At 37.8% G+C, this 20,156-nt stretch overlaps 1 protein-coding gene across 26 annotated transcripts in view; it reads left to right on the forward strand.

The window, feature by feature from the left end:
- The window catches only part of ANK3 (ankyrin 3), a 701,719-nt gene that overhangs the window by 324,874 nt on the left and 356,689 nt on the right, over nt 1-20,156 (forward strand). For 13 of the 26 annotated variants that reach the window (XM_054521778.2, XM_054521781.2, XM_054521782.2 and 10 more), the window contains exon 1: nt 12,173-15,643. The exons of 5 other annotated variants lie outside the window; for them this stretch is intronic. In XM_054521778.2, coding sequence (XP_054377753.2) covers nt 15,530-15,643 — 114 coding nt within the window. In that variant the 5' untranslated portion in view covers nt 12,173-15,529. Of the gene's footprint in view, nt 1-12,171; nt 15,644-20,156 lie in introns of those variants that run through there. 8 more of the 26 variants (XM_054521795.2, XM_054521797.2, XM_054521803.2 and 5 more) reach the window with 6 other exon arrangements.

Here is a 20,156-nt window from a genome sequence, read left to right on the forward strand (position 1 = left end):
ATAAGGAACCGCCAAATGTTTTTTCCAAGTGGTTGTGCAATTTCACACCCTCCACTCACAATGTATTAGAGTTCTGGTTGTTTTACATCCTTGCCAACATTTGGTGTTGTCAGTCTTTAATTTTAGCCTTTCTGGTAGATGATAGTAGTATCTCATGTCAGATTTCATTTGCATTAGTCCTAAACTTTTTAAGTATTGACCAATTTGTAAGTGTCTGTTAAAGTCCTATGTTCATTTTTAACTGGGTTATTTATCTTTTTGTTTTGATTTGTTGGAGTCACTTATATTTTCTGGACACTGATCCTTGGTTGGATATATTCTTGAGAATATTTTCTTCCACTTGTGGCCTATTCATTTTCTTAACAGTGGCCTTTGAAGTGCAGAAGCTTTAAATTTTAATGAAGTCTAACTTATTTTTTTAATTTTGTAACTACTATATTCTGTATACTGTATTAAGAAATGTTTGCCTACCCCCATGTTGTGAAGATATTTTCCTATGTTTTCTTCTAAATGCTTTAGAGTTTAGTTTTTATGTCTAGATGTATGATTTTTCTTGGATTACTTGTAGTGTGTAAAGTAGGAGTTGAGGTTTATATTTATTCATATGGGTATTCTGTTGTGTTACATGGTTTGTTCAAATGATTTTCCTTATTGAATTGCTTTGGTGCCTTTGTTGAAAGTAAATCAATGATATAAGCATAAGTCTATTTCCCTTGCATTGATCTTTGTGTCTATCTTAATGCCAGTACCATACTGTCTTGATTATTGTGTCTTTCTGTAATAATAAATTTTAAATTCAGGTAGTGTCACTCTTTCAATTTTGTTATTATTTTTAAGATTGTTTTGGATATTCAAAGTTCTTTATATTCATATACAAATTTTATAATAAGTTTGCCTATTTTTTTAAAAAAAGCTTGTGGTGTTATGATTGGATCATATTGAATCTACAGTTCTGAGAAGAATTTTCATTTTAGTAATATTGGGTCTTTCAATCCTTGAGTGTAGTAGATTTTTACCTTAATGTAGATCTTTAATTTCTCTCAGCAATGATTATAGTTCACAATGTGGAGGATTTACACATGTCTTTCATTAAATTTATCCAAAGTACTTTATGGTTTTTGGTACTTTCAAAAGTAGAATTGTTCTTTTTTTAAATTTGATTTTCCAATCATTTGCAGCCATCATACAAAATACAGCTGATTTCTGTATGTTGATCTTGTATCCTGAAACCAAGCAAAATACACTTTTTAGTTCTAGGAATTGTTTCATAAATTCTTTAGGATTTTCTATGTTAACCATCATGTCATTTGTAAAAAGAGCCAGTTTTACTCTTCCTCTCCAATCTTGTGGCTCTCTTTTCTTTGCCTTATTATACTGGCTAAGGTCTCCTGTATAATGTTGAATAGAAATAGTAAGAGTGCCAATACTCAGGATAATGGTGTCAACTCAGGAGGTGGAGTTTGCAATGAGCCGAGATCATGCCACTGCACTCCAGCCTGGGCAACAGAGCGAGACTCCATCTCAATATTAAATAAATAAATAAATAAAAGTAAAAAAGGGCCAATACTTTTGTCAGTCTTAGAGGAAAAGCATTCAATATTTCACCATTATGTGTAAACGAAGCTTGTATTCTGGAATAAGCCTCACTTTATTAAATTTGATTTTGCTAATATTTTGTAAAGCATTTTTACATTTCTCTTGATGAGAGAGATCAATCTGGGGTGTGTATGTGTGCATATTTGTAATTTGTTTACTAGGTTTGGTGCAAAGGTTATGCTGGCCTCATAAAACAAATTGAAGTGTCCTCATTTGCTTTGTTTTCTGAAACAGTTGGTGTGATAATTGATTTTTTCCCCCAAAATGTTCAATAGAAACCACCAGCAAAACCATATAGGTGTGGAATTTTCTTTGTGTAATTGTTTTTGTAATGATTGTTTCTGTAGTAATTTCAATTTCTACATAGGCTCCTTAGATTTTCCTTTTCATCTTGTGTCAGTTTTGATAAGTTGTATTTTTAGAGAAATATATTCATTTTATCTAAATTTTCAATTTATTAGCATAAAGTTGTTCATAATATTTACTTTCCTTTTTAATATCTTTACGCTTTGTAGTGATAGTCCCTATTTTATGCCTAGTATTTGTGATTCATATTCTCAGCCTTTTTCGGTATCAGTTACTTGCACTGCATAACAAACCAGCCCAAACTTAGTGGTTTAAAATTATAACCACTTACATAACTGTAGGCTGGCCACTGCGCTGAAATCAGCCAGGCAGTTCTTATGGTTCAGGCAGGTTCCCATAAACAGGGTCTTTGGTTACCTGCCAGTCTGCTAGGTGATACTGCTGCTGGGGCTTGGCTGGCTATTGTCTGGGGTAGGGGGTGATGGGCCACATGTCTCTGATTATCTACCAGGCTAACCTAGGCTTTTTCACATAGTAGCTTGGCCATGTTCCTAAACAGAATGGAAGTGTGCAAATTCTCTTGAGGCCTAGGCTTGGACTAGTGCAAAATTGCTTTTGTTCTTTTTTATACATTATATTGCCTAAAGCCAGTCACATAAACAACTCAGACTTATAGGGAGGAAAAATATAGTTCACCAACAATTCCAAGTGGGTGTGCATATAGGATCATTTATTTCAATCTCCTGCATGTTAAGGCATATTACAAATGTATACACCATTTGTTATGAATTTAACAGTTCATGTAAGTAGTCTAATGTTACCATCAATGTTATGATACAGTAGTCCTCAGGCATCCTCCCAGGCCTTACTGAGCAGTAAATTATTTGGTGTCTCATCAAAACCATTTCCCCCATTAATACTTATGCATTTTTTTATTTATATTCTTAGTTTTATAAATCATTTATTTTGGTTATCCACACAACCCCAAACCAGTATAGTTCTAAGCTCTTTTTTCATCAATATTACTGCTCTATGATCCATAATACGTGAATAATTCAAAATGTGGCACTGGTAAATATTATCATGAATATTTTGACTTTGGGTGTAAAAAACAGCTTGGGTTTTAAATAATTTACAGCTGTTAATAAGTTGTAAGTAAAATGAAACATAGCATAGATAATATATTTCTCTAGATCCCTGTTCTGTCTGCCAACTGTCACAGAAAATTCTTGGACAGAGAATATATAAGTAGAGTTGAGAATGGGATGATAGAAATACAGTTTAATTCCACCAGTCTCTTAAGTATATATTTTAGCCTAGCCGTTAAGTCAGGTTGATTTCACGTTTCCTGAAATCTACCTCCAGAAATTTATCCTAAGTTGCTTAATGGGTATGTGAACTCATCTGGTGATAAGTGGTCATTTACAGCATTGTTTCTCTCGTAAAAAAATATTGGAGGCAATCTAAATGCATAATAGAAGGGGACTGGTTTAAAAAATGACATGTACATCACATGGAATATTATGCAATCTTTTAAAAATTATAGAAGAGGACTTAGTGATTTGCATGGATATTCATTATATATATTAACACATAATACATTTTAAAGTAGATTGTAAAACTACTTGAATGATTATATTCTTGGTAAAATAGTTACATTTAAATACATATAAACATAGAGATGCTTGGAATAATATACAAAAAAATACTAATGGTACTCATTTCTGAGTAGTGGCAATACAATTTTTAAAAAATTCTTCCTAGCTGATATTTTCCTTTTATTTATCCTGTGCTTTTTGAGTGGCAGTTTTAAAATTTTATTTTACTGTGGTAAGAACACTTAACATGATCTTTACACTCTTAACAAAATTTTTAAGTGTACAGTACAGTATAGTATCATTGCCTATCAGTGCAAAGATGTACAGCAAGTCTCTAGTGCTTATTCATGTTGCTTGACCAAAATTTTATGCCCATTGATTAGTAACCTCCATTTCCCACTCTCCGCAGCCCGTGAGAACCGCCATTCCACTCTGATTCTATGAAGTTGACTGTTTTAGATATCTCATATAGTGGAATCATGCAGTATTTGTCTTTCTGTGACTGACTTATTTCACTTAGCATAATGTATATTTTTTGTTTTTCTGATTTTTAAATCCATGATTTGAAATTTTTAAAACGAATGTAGAAGACAGGAAAAATGAATAAAAATGACTTTTACAGAAAAGCTCCACACAACCACAGTTTTCAAAATTAGTTTTATTTTTTTGTTGCCACCCTCAATACAGGAAGAGCTCTTGAGCTTTAGAAAGCCTGCAGAGTCACTTCACATGCTGGGGCCTGTTAGGAAGTGGGGTGGGGAGAGGGAGAGCATTGAGAAAAATAGTTAATGCATGCTGGGATTAACACCTAGGTGATGGGTTGATAGGTGCGGCAAACCACCATGGCACACGTTTACCTGTGTAACAAACCTACACATCCTGCACATGCACCTCATAACTTAAAAATTAAAAAATAAATAAAATATAATTCAAGATATGATAGGGAATTCCCCTAAGCTGAAGCAAGACTTGTTTCTTTTTTTTTTTTTTTTTTTTTTTTTTCTTTTATTATTAAAAGGCAAACTGCACCTGCAGACTGGACCTGCTTTTATAAATAAAGTTTTTATTGTAATGTAAGAAAAAAAAAAACCCTTGGAATGATCTGCTTATCCCCAAGACTGGTTTTATTGCCACTTTGATAGAATATGCTATCATGAAATGCAGTAGTTACCTTAGGATTGTTGTTTCTGCTGTTAATACTCAGAAGTACTCATAAAGTGGGGCAATTCTTTTTAAATAAGCATGATTTCTTTTTTATTTGACATTATTGTGAGAAAGACTTGTAAAAGGTTTTGGTTGGAAGCCGAATCAGCATTCTTATTCCTTTCCCATAACTCCTATTCATAGGATCTGAAATCTTTTTAAAAACTCAAATTGGCTAGAAAATTATTGTTAAAAATAGACACAAATATCGCATCTGTGTTAAACCACTGGTTGTTATCCTGTGCTTGTCTCACCAGTCTGACTGAAGAGCTCACTGACAAAGTAATATCCATTACACATCTGTAGTAAAATGGTATTTCTATTTAGCAAATCCCACTGTTATCACTGGTGTAGTACAGACTTTAGCCAAATCTTACTAGATTTTAGTGCCATGGCTACACACACACACACACACACACACACACACACACACACACACTGTATTTGAGGTTTTGATTTATATTTTGCTTTCATTGAATAGATTTTTCAAGCTAATTTTCATCTAGAAAAGGGTTAATGTACTGGACACTTGGTAATGCCCGGGGTATTGAAATTTTCTGTAACCCAAATTAAATTTGATTTAAATTAGATGTATGCTGGAAAGAATTTTTAGAGTGGAGCAAAGTGTTGCAATATCACCACCTCTGCAGAAAAGACCACAATTTAAATTTTTTCATTAAATTATTTGGTTTGTTGCGGGAAGGAGCAAAACCTAGATACTGATTACTGATGACTAAGTGTACGGAGTTTAGCGCAAGCTTTCTTGTGCCGGCGGAAGCACTAGGGCAGATTCAGTCCACCTGGGTAACTGTAGCGGCTCCTTGCCTGCAGCTCCGTTGTTCAGGCAGCTTGTTCCATGTCAACACCTGCTCATTAGGAACTGGACCAAGACTCCCAGAGAGCTCTCCGATGGCCCTGGTTTTGTATCCCTGCCAATCTGCGCTAGAATTTAATAACAACCTTGAGGTGAAACTTGGGCCTTTCCTCATTGCTAATCCCCAAAACCATCTGGCCCTTCCCTTTCTCTGAATAACAATTTTGTGCATGCGTGGTGGGAGGGAGGAGGATGGGGTGAGAGAAGGGGAACAAGCATCTTACATTTCTTAAAGGACAATGTATTCACTTTCAGAGTAGATAGAGTTTCTTTTAGGTCACAGACCTGAGCTCGATCTTTCCATAGCTTCCACATCTTTAATGGCCAGATAATTGTTTAAAATTTGCACCACTCATTAACTGTTGACAAACCTCCAAGTTTAGTTTTTTTAATGAAATAATGCCAAAAAGAAGCCTGTAAGTCTGTAATCATGATTCTGATTTTTAAAAAGATTATGCATTTTCTCTTTAATTTTCCACTGGGTTTAGTACAGTATTACATACATAGGAGATACCCCATAAATATTTGTGTATTCCTATGTGTTGCCCTAAAAGTAATTGAAGTAATTTATGTGCTCTACAAAGTAATTGAAGTAAGATATGTGTTGTATATCATAGGAAATTACAAATAAAATATAAAGCATCAGAACTTCCTATGCCCTCTCCCCACCCTAGGGGAGGAACCGGACATAGTGAACCAGATATCCTATGTATTGCATACAGGGCATCGTGTTTATGATACTGTTAGAAGTTCACTCCAGGGAAGATGACCATTGAGTGAATGCCATATGCAATCACCTGTACTACTTAAAATTGTTTTCTTACTTAGGCTCGCTGAGCATTTGTTGAATTTGGGTGTCTTAAATAATGTTTGGATTATGCTGCTTCATTAAAGAAGGTACCCAATAAATATTTGTTAAATAAGTGAATTAAAGAAATGTTATCTGTGTAGACATGGTATAGAAAATGTACATAGCAACATATGTTTTTCCATCACTGAAATGTCGGTGATCATGTTCAAATCCAGAGGACAAATTTTCATGGGTATTATGTGAATACACACATCCACACATGTGTACATACATGTATGCACATATACCTGTGTGTGTGTACATACATGTATGCTCATATACCTGTGTGTATATGCATACAGGTATGCACATATACATGTATGTACACATAAATATTCCAAGCATCAGGTTTTGACCATGCTGTCCATTCACCCTTTCCCAAAGACCCTCAGAATGATATGTTATTAACAATGTGCTACCTTAGAAGAGCAGTCAGCAAACAGGCCTGCAGGCCACATCCAGCCTTATTTTGGTATAGCCTGTAAGCTAAGAATGTTATTTACATTTTAAGTGGTTAGAAAGAAATTAACAAGGAGTATATTTGGTAACACCTGAAAGTTATATGAAACTCACATTTCAATGTCCATAAATAAAGTTTTATTGGATTAGAGAGTCACTTTGATACCCTTACATATTGTCTCTGGTTGCTTTTTCACAGAGTCCATTAGGTGCAACAGAGACCACCTGGCCTTTGGAGCCTGAAATATTTATTCTCTGGCCCTTTACAAAAATGTTTGCTGACTCATGCCTTAGAAGATACAAAAGATAAGTAGGATGAAATCTGCCTGAATCAACGAATACCTCACAGTATTACAAACAATGCTGTTCACTCTCAGCCCCTTTTTAAAAGATATTGGGAAAGAATGAAAAAATTGTTCTCGAGTTGTATTTTTTGAAAGGACCTCATCACCTTTATCTCCAAAACATAGGACCTTATATTCCAAACAGACTGTTTTGAATATTCAGACTTTAATCATTCTTATGATTATATTGGCATGATCTAATGGAAGGGCAAGGAAAAAGTTGCAAAGTTGTGGAACATATAACATGAAGCTCAATTAGTCTGATTCCAATTTGCCTTCCAAAACAACATGAAAGAGAAAACCTGCTAACACTTGCCAAGTTCAAGGACAAGTAGGAAGAGGGCGAATCCCAAATCTACTCAGGAACCCTGAGTGCCAATCTGTGTTACTGTCTCCCCTACAAGATGATGTCCTGTGTTTGCGTGTTAATGTTTTTGTTCTCTGTGATGTCCGTGTTGCTTCATAGACATTGGTTATTGAAACACACTGGTAAGATAGGGAAGAAGCAGGTGTTATTTCCACTCTACAGAAGGATGAGGCTATAAACTCTACATGTAGACCTTTCCATGGCAGGAAGTCAGCTCATTGCTAAATCCAAGAAAATAAGATGTCTTTTTGTTAGACTTAAATTTCTGCATGGTGGATATGTTCCACAATATGCTAAAGAATTATTATCTGACTTTTAGTCTGAAATTTGACTGATTTTCATTATAGCATCTGGCGTAGTGTTTAGTTTAGTTTTTTTTTTAATCCTACTATAAGTATGACCTCCTAAATCAACGAATGAAATGCTTCATTCTCTAGAGATAAGATCCTTTGCTTTCTTATATGTGCTGCTCCATTCCTCCTACACAGGGTCAGCAAATGATTCCTGGGCCAACAGTTTCCTGAATCTTCAAATACAATCTCCTTTGTACTTTTGCCTTTAAGTTGCTTCTTGAAAGAAATGTTTTGAAAGTGAATTTACTTTCCTTATATCTTGATCAGAACTCACCAACATAAAAGGTTGCAAAAAGCAATCACTTCATTCTTACTGTAATTGTATTTCAGCATCACAGAGCATGTATGTTGGGAGAGTTTAGAATTCCTTTCATGTTACAGATACAGAAACAGAAACTAGGTAGGATAAGGTCTCTGTAAGGTCTCATAGCTACTTAGCGACAAAGTTGGGTTAAGAGCTATTTTGCCTTACTTAGTTACTTTCATTATATTTCCTTTCAGCCAACTTAAATATAATTATTATATAGACATTAAATTACAAGAGTTTATTGAATTATCAGAAGAAATCATTTCATAGAATATTATATTTGACTATGAAACAACAAGACTTATTTCCACAAGGTATGCAGGAAAATTTATTTCATTACTCAGTGGTTATACTTTATCAGTCTTTTTGAATTGTTATTAAGCTGTAAGTTAATAAAGGTGATGGAAACTATAATTATACAAATAGTTTAAGAGATAAGTGTTACCAAAGCATATCTATTATCTTCAGTAATAAGTATATTTGAATTGAACACATTACTTGAGAAACCATTCACTCTTCACTATTAAATGAATTTCTTGGTTTAGAGGGCAATTTTTGGAGAATTACTACCCTAATAGAGTGAAATACCTGATTCAGCTGGCTCCTCACTGTCTTGATTTATTTTTCCTGGGGAATCTAAACATGGAAGGAAGCAGACAGTTCAAAAACAATTGTTCCCCATCTGGTCACTTCAATTCACTCGTACTACTTTATTTTCTTCATAGCACTTGTTACTATCTAAAATTATCTTGTTCAGTTTTTTATTTGTTTGCTCCCTGGCTCAATATTCAAGAATTGAAGCTTCTGAAAAGGGGATCTTATTGGCCTCATTCCCCATTGTATCACCAGCACTAACAGCAGTAGCCAGGGTGTAAAGGGAGTTTTGTATTCTCTGTTCAGGTTATGAGCAGTTAGGCATGTTGACTAGAATGTCAAGGGGTCACTTGTGAAATTGTAAGTTTCATGGGTAGGGAAAAGAGATCTGACCTAGAAAGCATTGTGCTGAGTGCTGACCTCTTCATTCTGTTTTACATTACCCCATCCCTGCTTCTGTAGCACCTGTCTGTGTGTTCTAATTATTGGTGTCCTTGTCTTTCTCGCCCATTGAAACTTGAGGGCAAGGACCAAGTCTCATTCCTCTATATGTCCCTGGTGCTGAACACAGTGACCAGCAGGGTGAGGGAACACGTCCATGAGCACACGAATGCTTCTTTCAGCACAAGTGCCTGAGAACATACTATATCTTTATGCATCACCTCTACAAAAAGAAAGAAGGAAAGAAAGAAAAAGGCATAGTAGTTGACTGCTAAGTGTTCTCTGCTTGTTTGATGAAACACCTGCCTTCAGGAAGACAATTTCTGACAGATCGGGCTCTCTTTTTGTTAGTACTGTGTAAGTTCTTTATGTAGACCAGTGCTGTCAAGTAGGAATGGAGTGTAAGTCATGCATCTAATTTCACATTTCAAATAACCACATTTAAAAAGCTTTAAGAAAGTGAAATTAATTTAATAATATCTTTTATTTAACCGAACATATCCCAAATATTATTTCAACATGAATCAATATATGAAATCATTGAGCTGCTTTGCATTTTTTGGTACTAAATCTTGAAACCTGTTATGTATTTTATGTCTCAATTTGGATGCAAAATTTTTGTCGGAAATATTTGATCTGTATATCATAAAATTTAAAGTTAGAAAAGTAGATTCGCTTATCCAAATTGTTCCAAACACACTTGCATGTGTTCTAATATCTGAATTGAATATCAATTTTAATTTGAAATTTTAAATAAAACTAAATATTTAGTTCTCCAGTTACACTACTCACATTTCCCTGCCAGTAGCCACATATGGCTAGTGGCTACTGTATTTGCTAGTGCAGATTATATATAAACTCTGCTTGAATAAACCTTTCTTGTATATTTTTTTTAAATTTGCAAACACCCAAACCCTCCTATCACATCAAATCACAGCATTCTAGAAGAGTGAGGACTGTCATCGAAGTGATCTGGTCCAGCTGCCTCCTTTTACAAGAGCCAGAGCACAGAGAGGAAGTGGCATGTGATTCATCTTCCTTGCACTCCTCTCTTGGTGCCTGCTTTGCACTCAGAACTCTGCCAGGCACTACCAGTCTACTCCTTCAGCTTGAACAGACACCACAGATATGGCTGTGGGGGCCTTCTGTGTGCAATGGAGGATCTCCTCCTCTCTGCAGGCCAGTGTGGGTGTGATGGAGAGACCTTGGGGAAGCCTCCTCATGTGCCTGCCCCTGTCTGCCCATGTGAGGTCACAGAGGCAGCTGTCATGCTTGGGACCAGCTGGCTCTCTCTCCAGCACTGAGGTCAAGCTGGATAGTCAGATGACGGGGAAAGAGGGCAGACTAAGTGCTAAGACAGATGGCACCAAGGCCAGTGCTTGTTATCCAGAGGTGCCACCCCCTACAAGGGGTGTATGAATGGCTACCAGTCCCTCAATGCTATGCAGTCACAGTTTTTTGTTTTAAGAACTTCATATGTCTCATCTAAAAGTGAAAAATAATATGAGACTGTGAATTAAAAATTTTCCAGGTGTGTGTTTTTTATTTTGTCATTTATAACCATTGACAAGTTTAGTGCTTGGTTTCTTTCCTGTTCCTTCACCTTGTTCCAAACCTGCTCTAGGTCTGTTGATATTATCTAGGATGCCAAAAATTAATGAAATGATCGTGGATCCAGATTTCTTTGTGAAGAAGAAATATTTTGACTATCTCTTATGGCGGGGCTGCTCTGCTTCTGAGAAAACTGAAGTGGGTGCAGCATGAAGTGATTCTCATTCCATCAAAACACACACTTGCCTCATTACCAGAAACCTGGAGTAGGGTTGAGGAGGCACACCCTCCCTGGCAGCCCTGGAGCCATTTCTCTCTTTAGTTTCTTTCTTGCTTCCATCTTCCATTATTCTATATACTCCCCATCTTCTCCTTCTTTATAGCACAATGTAATATTTTTTAAATGTGCACAGCTCTTGTAACTTCAAAATCCCCAAGTGACAGTGTCATCTCTGTGGCAACCACGTATATTGTTATTAGTTTGTGTGTCAACTCAGTTCAACAAGGTAGACACACAATATGAAATGACAAGAGAGTAGTCAAGTTATTAATTGGCTGAACTAATATTTAGAGCTTGTCTTGAAATCCTGGAAAGGTGTATGTGAAAAATGAGGGGGGAGAAATACTTGGCTGTGATATCTAAAATCTGTAAGGCATCCTAATGAACTGATTTGGCTTTATTTTTGTGGAACATTTAGTCACAATTGTTTGATTCCTGGATTAGATATTATCTGGAGTATGCCCATTACTCCATATGCCCAACATGGAAAGATATTTTTATTTTTATAGAAGATTCATGCTCCAATAATGCCCAGGCAGGAAGCACTCTACATGAAACTTGTTAGTTCTGGTAATAAATAAAAAAAATTATTTCGGACAATTTTTAGCAGGGAGAATGACTTTTTTGACATAACTTCTAGTAACAAAGCTGCAAGCAGGGAAAACACTGAGACTCTTTGGGGTAGTATGGTGGCTTTCAAATTGTGCTCACCAAAGCTGCCTTCCGGAGGAGGGCTGGGAGAGCCAAAGAGCTGGGGCTCCAGGAAACCATTTTTTCCATTCAGCCATGCAGCTCCACTGTTATGTTCATTATGAGTACCTTTCCTGTAGGACTTATTCGAAGAATTATTTCTTCAGCTAATAAAAATGTGAAAGATCTCTCTGTACTATATTTTGAAAGCATGGCTTAGGAATTCTTGTACCTGGAACGTTTATAAAACAAGAAGAGATTTTTTCTTTTTTTCTTGAGAAAGGGAAGTCACTTAAGAATTTTTGTCCTCAGCATTTTTTTTCTTTTTTCTTTTTTTTTTTTTTTTTTGGGAGGGGGGAGCAGGGGGACAGAGTCTTGCTCTGTCACCCAGACTGGAGTGCAGTGGTGTGATCTCAGCTCACTGCAACCACTGCCTCCCGGGTTCAACTGATTCTCATGCCTCAGCCTCCCGTGTAGCTAGGATTACAGGTGCACACCAACACGCTCAGCTAATTTTTGTATTTTTAGTAGAGATGGGGTTTCACCATGTTGGCCAGGCTGGTCTCAAACTCCTGACCTCGAGTGATCTGCCCACCTCAGCCTCTGAAAGTGATGGGATTATAGGCATGAGCCACTGTGCTTTTAATAGCTTTGACATTCTGTGCATGGGTCACGCCCATCCTATGTAAGTCTTATGTACACATTCTCATGGTCAATGGCAAGTAGTAGGACTGGAGAAGTTGCTGTAGATGGAGGTGACCGTCAGCCTGACTGGACCTTGTGCTGTTGTTTCCTCTAAGGCCATGTTTGCATCTCATTCTTGTTGCTACCAGGGATCTGCCCCACTTCTCAGACACATGAGCTTATACCAGTTGGACAATTAGTTGTACTTTAAAGATTCATACTAGTTTTTAATCTCCCAAATGACCATAAGTTCTTGAAATTTAAGTGGAAATTTTTGATAAAACTTTAGTCAAGGAATAAAGTTTTTAATAGTTGTTTTAATGTTTTCATTTCAGCTATAATAAACGCTTTCTAGAACTATTGATAAAACTGTCAATTCAGTTTTGGGGGGAAACTGGCATTTGTGGCTATCTTGAGTCAATGCCTTTGTGTTGAGAGTAAGTACACAGGGAGCTTGAGAGTTACTTGTCAGGATGTCTGCTATGTAGGGAGAAAGGGATTTAGCCTTTAGTAATATCACAATCAAAACCTAGGACCCACAGGGCCGCCTTTCTTAGTAGAGTCACTGTTCAAAGTTCTAGTTTAGAAATGGAAGATAAAAGATCACATTTTCTGTTAAAAAAGTAATCTGAGCAAGCTATACCTTAGGATTTATTTTTGATGGGCTAACCACTTACTGAGATAAGGGAAAATCCAAGGCAACAAAAAAGTCACATTATAGAGTCCTACAAAGCCATGACACATTCTCAACTTCTGAACATTTTGGGGGAAGCAAAGAGTTATTCTAGAGAGAATTACGTTGAAAAATACCTGCGGCTTATTTTCCTAATTTCTAACTATACTTTTGCCAATAGAAATCAATGAGAAAGTATAGTGCTTTGCCAGCCTCAGATGGAGAAGTTACTTGATCAAGCACACTTCTAAATATGTTTTAAAGTATCATTAGCGTCTATACAGAAAGAAAAGATGATCCAGGAGCCAGTGGGAAAGCTGCCAGCTTTTTAGCTGGCTGTTCTCTTCAACTTGCTGAAAATAAAAGAAATTGTATGAATGTTTTTCAAAAGTATAAGATGATTTATATTGGGAAAATGCATACGAAGTTTTAATTTTTACTCTGCCCCACCTGTTACTAATACAGTAAAATATCCTAGTAGAAAAGCACTCATTTTTACTACAAAGACCCAAATACCTTTCATCTGCTTTTGGATCTGAATTACATTTAATCCCCCACCTTCATTTTTCCCCATTTTTGTATGGTTTCATAGGCAGTGGAGAAACTTTCCAGAACTCTTTCTTCATGAAGATAGTTTGTGTGGAAGTCAAGCATGTGAGCATCGGTGCACATAGTAGGCCCTTGGTAACTCTGTGACCAGTGTGGTTTCCCTGTGGTTCACTGTGAGGCCTCAGAGAAGTGCGCAGTCCATTGGTAGTAAGAATGCGATGCCATGGTCCCTGCTTCTTTCCCTTCCCATTTTTATCACTGCTTTGCAGAGACTATAAAGCATCCTACAAGAGGAAAAGAGGAAAGACCTTTGAACCCCAAATCTAGAAGTATGGTGAGTAAAAGTTGTTTGCAGGAACTCACGCTTGGCACTCTTTGTGAAGCAGACAAACAACAGCTCCAGAGAACCCAACCAAATCCTCACGTGATGCATTGGACTTGGTGCTCTGTCCTTTACACACCTACACAGTCAGCCCTACAAAGTAAAATGCACCGACCGCCAAAGTTATGGACTTTTGTATTGGAAGCACACATGCTAACAGTATTTTCATCAGAATATCTTTTTTTTTTTTCCGGCTCATTTTCTTGGTGAGATTGTTGTGTGTGTGTGTGTGTGTGTTTCTTTTTTTTTTTACTAGGTCTCATATGTTTTAGGCCCCGCCTGACATTTCAGCAGTTTCTTGCTAAAGCGCTGTGAATACTGTGTAGTATGTGTGCAAATGACTCCCGACTTATTAGATTTCTTCCAGTGTGTGCATCCTAGCAGAAGACACCCCAGCAGGCCTTGAGCACTGCTGCTGCTTCACTTCACATAATGAATATTCAGAGGCTGCAGTCATTGAGAACTCAGGTGGCAAAAATAGTAAGGTGATTGAAGCAAACCCTAACATGAAAGCAAATCTGCATTTCAGTGACTCAGAAACACTGATTACAGCACAGATTCCTGACCCTCAGACCCCATGAGAGGAGAGTCCTGGGGAACCTCCTATGAATCAGGCATCTGTTCCATACACCAATATGCTCACGTCTTTCTGTATGATGTGTTGTAATCAGCATGTTGTTTTTAAAAGACAACAAGCCCTTCTGTAGTCCTCCCCACAAAATGCATTTAGATTGATAGTTCAGCATAAAGGATGCACTGTTGAGACAGGCAATACATGCATTGTTTTCCCCGTAATGCAGTCAGGATCTCCATAGCAAAATTTAGTGTGTTTTTTGAAATCTTATTTTATATATTTTGTCACCATCAGCAGTTGAACTAAAGTAGGAACAGCTCCATTCTATCAGGGGTTAAATTATTCTCCGTGTAGATCTAGTGGTGATGTATAAATTGCAGCCTTTTCTTTTTTTCAAAGGATTCTAAAATAGGTTTTCAGATTTAGCGCTGGATTTTTGCTTCTGCATGTGTGGTGACTCTTGATTCTTCCCCTTTGGAGAAGCATCCTTTGCAGCATTCCCCCTTCCGAGGAATCACTTAGACACTTCCAGCTGGTGGCAGGGGATACAGCCATAATACAGCTTCCTCTGTCCCAGCTGTCTTCTTCACTACGGTAAATGCATTACGATGGCTGCACTCTCCTGTAAAGGTTCAGGTAGAGGAAGGTGTAGGATGAAGTCCGGACACCATCATTTGGGTTTTTAAAAGCTTCAGCTTCTCCAGCATCTTTGCATTGTGAATATCTTCCTGCTTCTAGTCAAAGCTTTCTCTCTAGTGATTGGAATGCTGCTGTAAGCCTGATTAAAGGTGCCTGAGGATATCACCTTTTACAAGGAAGCCGTGCGTGCTTGAGAGGATCTTTTTAAATGCATTATGGCTCATGCAGCCTCACAATTAAAGAAAAACAGGGATTTAGAAATCAATGCTGAAGAAGAGCCCGAGAAAAAAAGGAAACACCGCAAACGGTCCCGGGATCGGAAGAAAAAGGTATCTATGTATGCCAGAGCATATATCTTGCCTGGATTCTTTTTGTTTTAATCTCCCCCTGGCATCTGTTAGAAGCATTAAGGGTTATTTTTACATGCTGGGTAGAGTGTAAATTGGGTGTGTAAATTGGGAACAGATGATAAACCCTATGGCAGAACATGGCCATAGGATAGGCAAGGCAAGAGGGACAGTTTTCTCCTGTGGGGTGATTGCAGGGCTATGCGGAAAGTGTGCTTCACTTTATATAGGCATGGGCATGTTTCCATGACACGGAAAGGTGCTGTGAGGGAGTTACAAAAGTAGTTTCTTCACAGCCCAGTCAAGGTGAAATGCACTGCGGTGACTTGGGTTAGAGGGAGAGGCCAGAGAACCAGGCTTTGTACTTCTTAGAGGTTTGTCTCGTGGAAAAAGAGCTTTTGTGCTGGAACTGTGTTACATGCGTGCGTTTCCCAGGCAGATCTGTGACCTTAGAGACGTAGCACAAAAGTCATTTCCTGCTTTGCTTTTATTTCCTCTTTCTTTCCTTTGGCCTCTTATTTTTATAAGGTGCTTTTTGTCAAGTTGTGCAATGGAAATAAGCTGCTAGAAATAACTTTCTTTTGTTAAATAAAGCTGAAATCACAGAGGTTTGTTTTTCCCTGCTGAGTGAAAGTGATTATCCTGAACGCAGGAATTCCAGTGACCTGCAACCTTCAACACTGATTGCTTTAGATCAAAGCATGGGCATTGATGATTCCTTACTGATATTCCAAGGCAGGGGGAAAATAGGAGGAATATTCTGGGTCAGTGGTGTTTTATTATAGCCCGTGAGTATTTAGAGTGCCCTTAAATGTGACTCCTAGGTACTGAGCTGGGAGTAAGACCCCAAAGCACTTTTCCTCCATGATAATTAATAAAAATGGACTAAAACTCTGTGATCTGAATAGGAAAGGCAGGTCATAAAGCATTTTTATATGTCTTTGTGAAAATTCCCAAGGGAAAGATATCCTTAATTTGAGCAGTAAGCCGTGTGCTTTCTAAATGACATGCAGATTGCATCTCCCACATGTACCCCTCTTCAGGAGTGACCATGAATAATCCTGGTACCTTTGCCATTTTCTTCAGAGTTAGTATCTATAGAAGACTCTCTGCCTTTTGTTGCATAGCTAACTTTGAGATTGAAGCTGGAGAGCTGCAGTTGTTTCACTGCAAGATGTTAAATATAGATAGTTCCTACTTTGATATTCTTGTAAATAAACTTCTTGAATATATTTTCATAAAAATACAAACTTGGGTTAAGAAATTGTGTGCAGGCGTATTTCAAAGCCTTGCACAGCAGAGTTGTTATGAAATTGCCATACTTTGCTAGATTCTGGTCTAATTTTATTGTGTGAGGTTTCTCTGTGGGTAGGTCACTACCACTTGCCCGCTCTCCATACATCTCTGCCTACCCCCACCGTGATAAACTAGCTTCTAAGAAACATGGAAAAGGTACATATATTTGTATGAAGATATGGTGTCATATTAATACTGACACTATATGTTAGGGTTGTTAGGCTAGCTAGGTTTATGTACAGCAGTTTTCTGTAGCAGTGATGACAGATCTGTTACCTTTGTGCCTGGGCCCCTGTTTGACTTGGAAGCAAAATAGGGAAGGGGTGGGGCAGAAGGAGTTTCTGGACTCACTGAGCTGTAGCAAATGCTTTGTGGACCAAAGTGCTTTGTTACCAGTACAACAGAGTCTGTCCAATGTAAATCTCTTAGCAACCAGAAGGGAACAAGGAGAAATATCAATATCGCTATTGTAAATGTGCAAGTGGATTTAAACGTTTTGTTCTCAGGACACTCACAGAGTAGATCCTAAAACTGGCTCATGGATAACACTTTCATTGCTGTTGTACTTGTTAATTCTTAACATAGTAAAATAGGTATATTCTGTAAGATACAGTGTATTACAGAAGATATAATATTCATAGTCAAATTATTTCATATACTACTTGTAATGCACAAAGTTAAGACTGAATTATTTTGAAAACACTCTAGATTTCCTTCAGTGGCGTAGCCATATATGACCCTCATTCCTCTATAAAGTGAATTGTTATGACTTTGAGTTTCTTTTTCCCCACCTCTTTCTAAGATCCTGATGAAGGCCTATGGGCTACTTTGTTCCATGTTGTAGACCTCATGTCAATAAAAAAATGCTGCTTCTAAATATTCTGTGGGTTATTATGGGGATAGTTGCTCTTGTTCATATGCAGAAATATTGTATAGGATTTTTTTTTTTTTTTTTGAGATGGAGTCTCACTCTTGTTGCCCAGGCTGGAGTGCAGTGGCATGATCTCGGCTCAGTGCAACCTCCACCTCCCGGCTTCAAATGATTCTCCTGCCTCAGCCTCCTTAGTAGCTGAGATTACAGGCACCCGCCACCATGCCCGGCTAATTTTTGTACTTTTAGTAGAGATGGGGTTTCGCCATGTTGGCCAGGCTGGTCTCAAACACCTGATCTCAGGTGATCCACCTGCCTCGGCCTCCCAAAGTGCTAGGATTACAGGCGTGAGCCACCACGCCGGGCCAGGAGCTTTTAATCACGTAAAATTAATAGTGGATACACTCAAAAGCTTGGGAAAATCCTAAAGAGTATCTAGTTTATAAAATAAGGAATTTGGTCCATGACACTCCTGCAGTTCAGGTTTGAGCAAGGCCAAAGACGAAGCTTTCTTGATTAGGTGTGATGACACAGAATCGTATAGTATGGGATATCACTATGTTATCATGAAATCATAATACATATGTAGACTTAACACTGGATTCACATTTCATCAAGTTTTTTAAAACTCAATGAATTATACATATGGTCTATTTTGAATATGTTAATTATGAATACATGATTACCAGTCCAAAAAAAAAAAAAAGCAGTACAGAACTTCTAGGAATTTATAATTAGTTGCATTTTAATAAAGATGTGTTTTATTCTTGACATAACTTAAATAGTGTTAAGAAAAAGGAAATCTTCCTGTTTGTTGAAAGGAAATGCATCTAGGTGAATGAAACTTTACTTTTTTATTACTAATTTGTCTGGCTTGAAAAAAAAAAGTTTGAATGAGTATCTTCTTTAAAAGGCGCTTGCCAATGCACTTACAAATGCCCCTTACACATACTTTCCCACTGCCCTTCCCTGCCATATCTTTTTCCCTTCACACTTCTCTGCTCATGGGCCACTTAGGTTGGCAACCAGTGGGAGGCATGCCAAAAGTAGATAGAGTGCCTTTGGGTCGGTTATTACTGGATCCCTGCCCTGACTGAGCGAGTTGCTGAGAAGAGCTGTTTATGTCCCCTGCTCCCAGCAGGGCCCTGGTCCATGAGCGGTGGTCGGTAGGTGGCTTATCCTACCATAAAGCCATGATGGGCTGAAGTCACACGTGCTCTCTTTGTGGTCAGGCTGCAGTCCTTTCACGTTGCCTGTCGTTGTTGGCTTCTGGTACCATGTTACCTGCATGTCATGCCCTCTCCCCACATAAACTATAAAATACATTTCAACAGTGAGGGATATTACTAGAATTGACCCTAATTTGTTCCATAAGTGGGTTTTGTTAGTATATGAATATATGCTTGTATATATTTACCAAGTCCTGTCAAAAAATTTGAGGTGACCTAATGAAATTTATATTAAAAAAGGAAACATTATGGAGTTTGCTCTCAACAGATAGGTAGGTAGGTAGGTAGATCTCTCTATATATATGCACCTGACACAGTGCTAGATACTGGGATAAAATTACAATTAATTCCATGATTAACATCTTTTCTGATTATTGATGTCAAACATACAGTTAATCAGTGACAGAGCAGGAACAAATATTCATTGCTTCATTCTTGTATTCATGTATTCATTCAGTAAACATTTATTAAGTGATTTCTGTGGATCAGACATTGCATCAAATTTTGGAGACAAAGCCAATCAAAGCATAGTGGCAACACTACAGTAACTCCCAGGAGAGGCAGGGAGGGAGAAAGATAAGAGCCATTAATCACCCTCCATAAAGAATGAAGAGGGAGCCCCAGGAGCCCACAGAAAGATCCTCACTTGGCTCAGATGCACTCAGAGGAGAATCTCAGTGAAGCTGAGCCTTGGAGGAGGAGTCAGCAAGATAGTCAAGCAGAACAGGAGTCTCATGCCCAAAGTAATAGAAGTAGGAGAGACTATTAGTCTGTGTGGGAAACAGTATTTTGGAATTCCTGGAGCAAAGGGGACCTGAGTGTGTGGCACGAAAAGTAAGCAGGTGCCAGAGCATGAAGATCTTCATATGCCATCTTGCATAGTTTGGAAATCATCCTGCTCAAAGTGGGGAGAGACCTTAATGGCGGTGGTAGAAGAGAGGACTGTGAATAGCTTTATGGCGTAGAGCCGTCACTCAAGCATCCGTGTTGTAGCAGCAGCAGGGAGAGCAGTCAGGAAGCTCTGATGGGGATCCAGGCACGAAATGCTGAGTGTGAAGCAAGGTGGAGACTATGCCAGTGGAGAGGGGGTGTTGCATAC

This window comes from Pongo abelii, chromosome 8 (genome assembly GCF_028885655.2).
Source record: "Pongo abelii isolate AG06213 chromosome 8, NHGRI_mPonAbe1-v2.0_pri, whole genome shotgun sequence".
NCBI lineage: Eukaryota > Metazoa > Chordata > Mammalia > Primates > Hominidae > Pongo > Pongo abelii.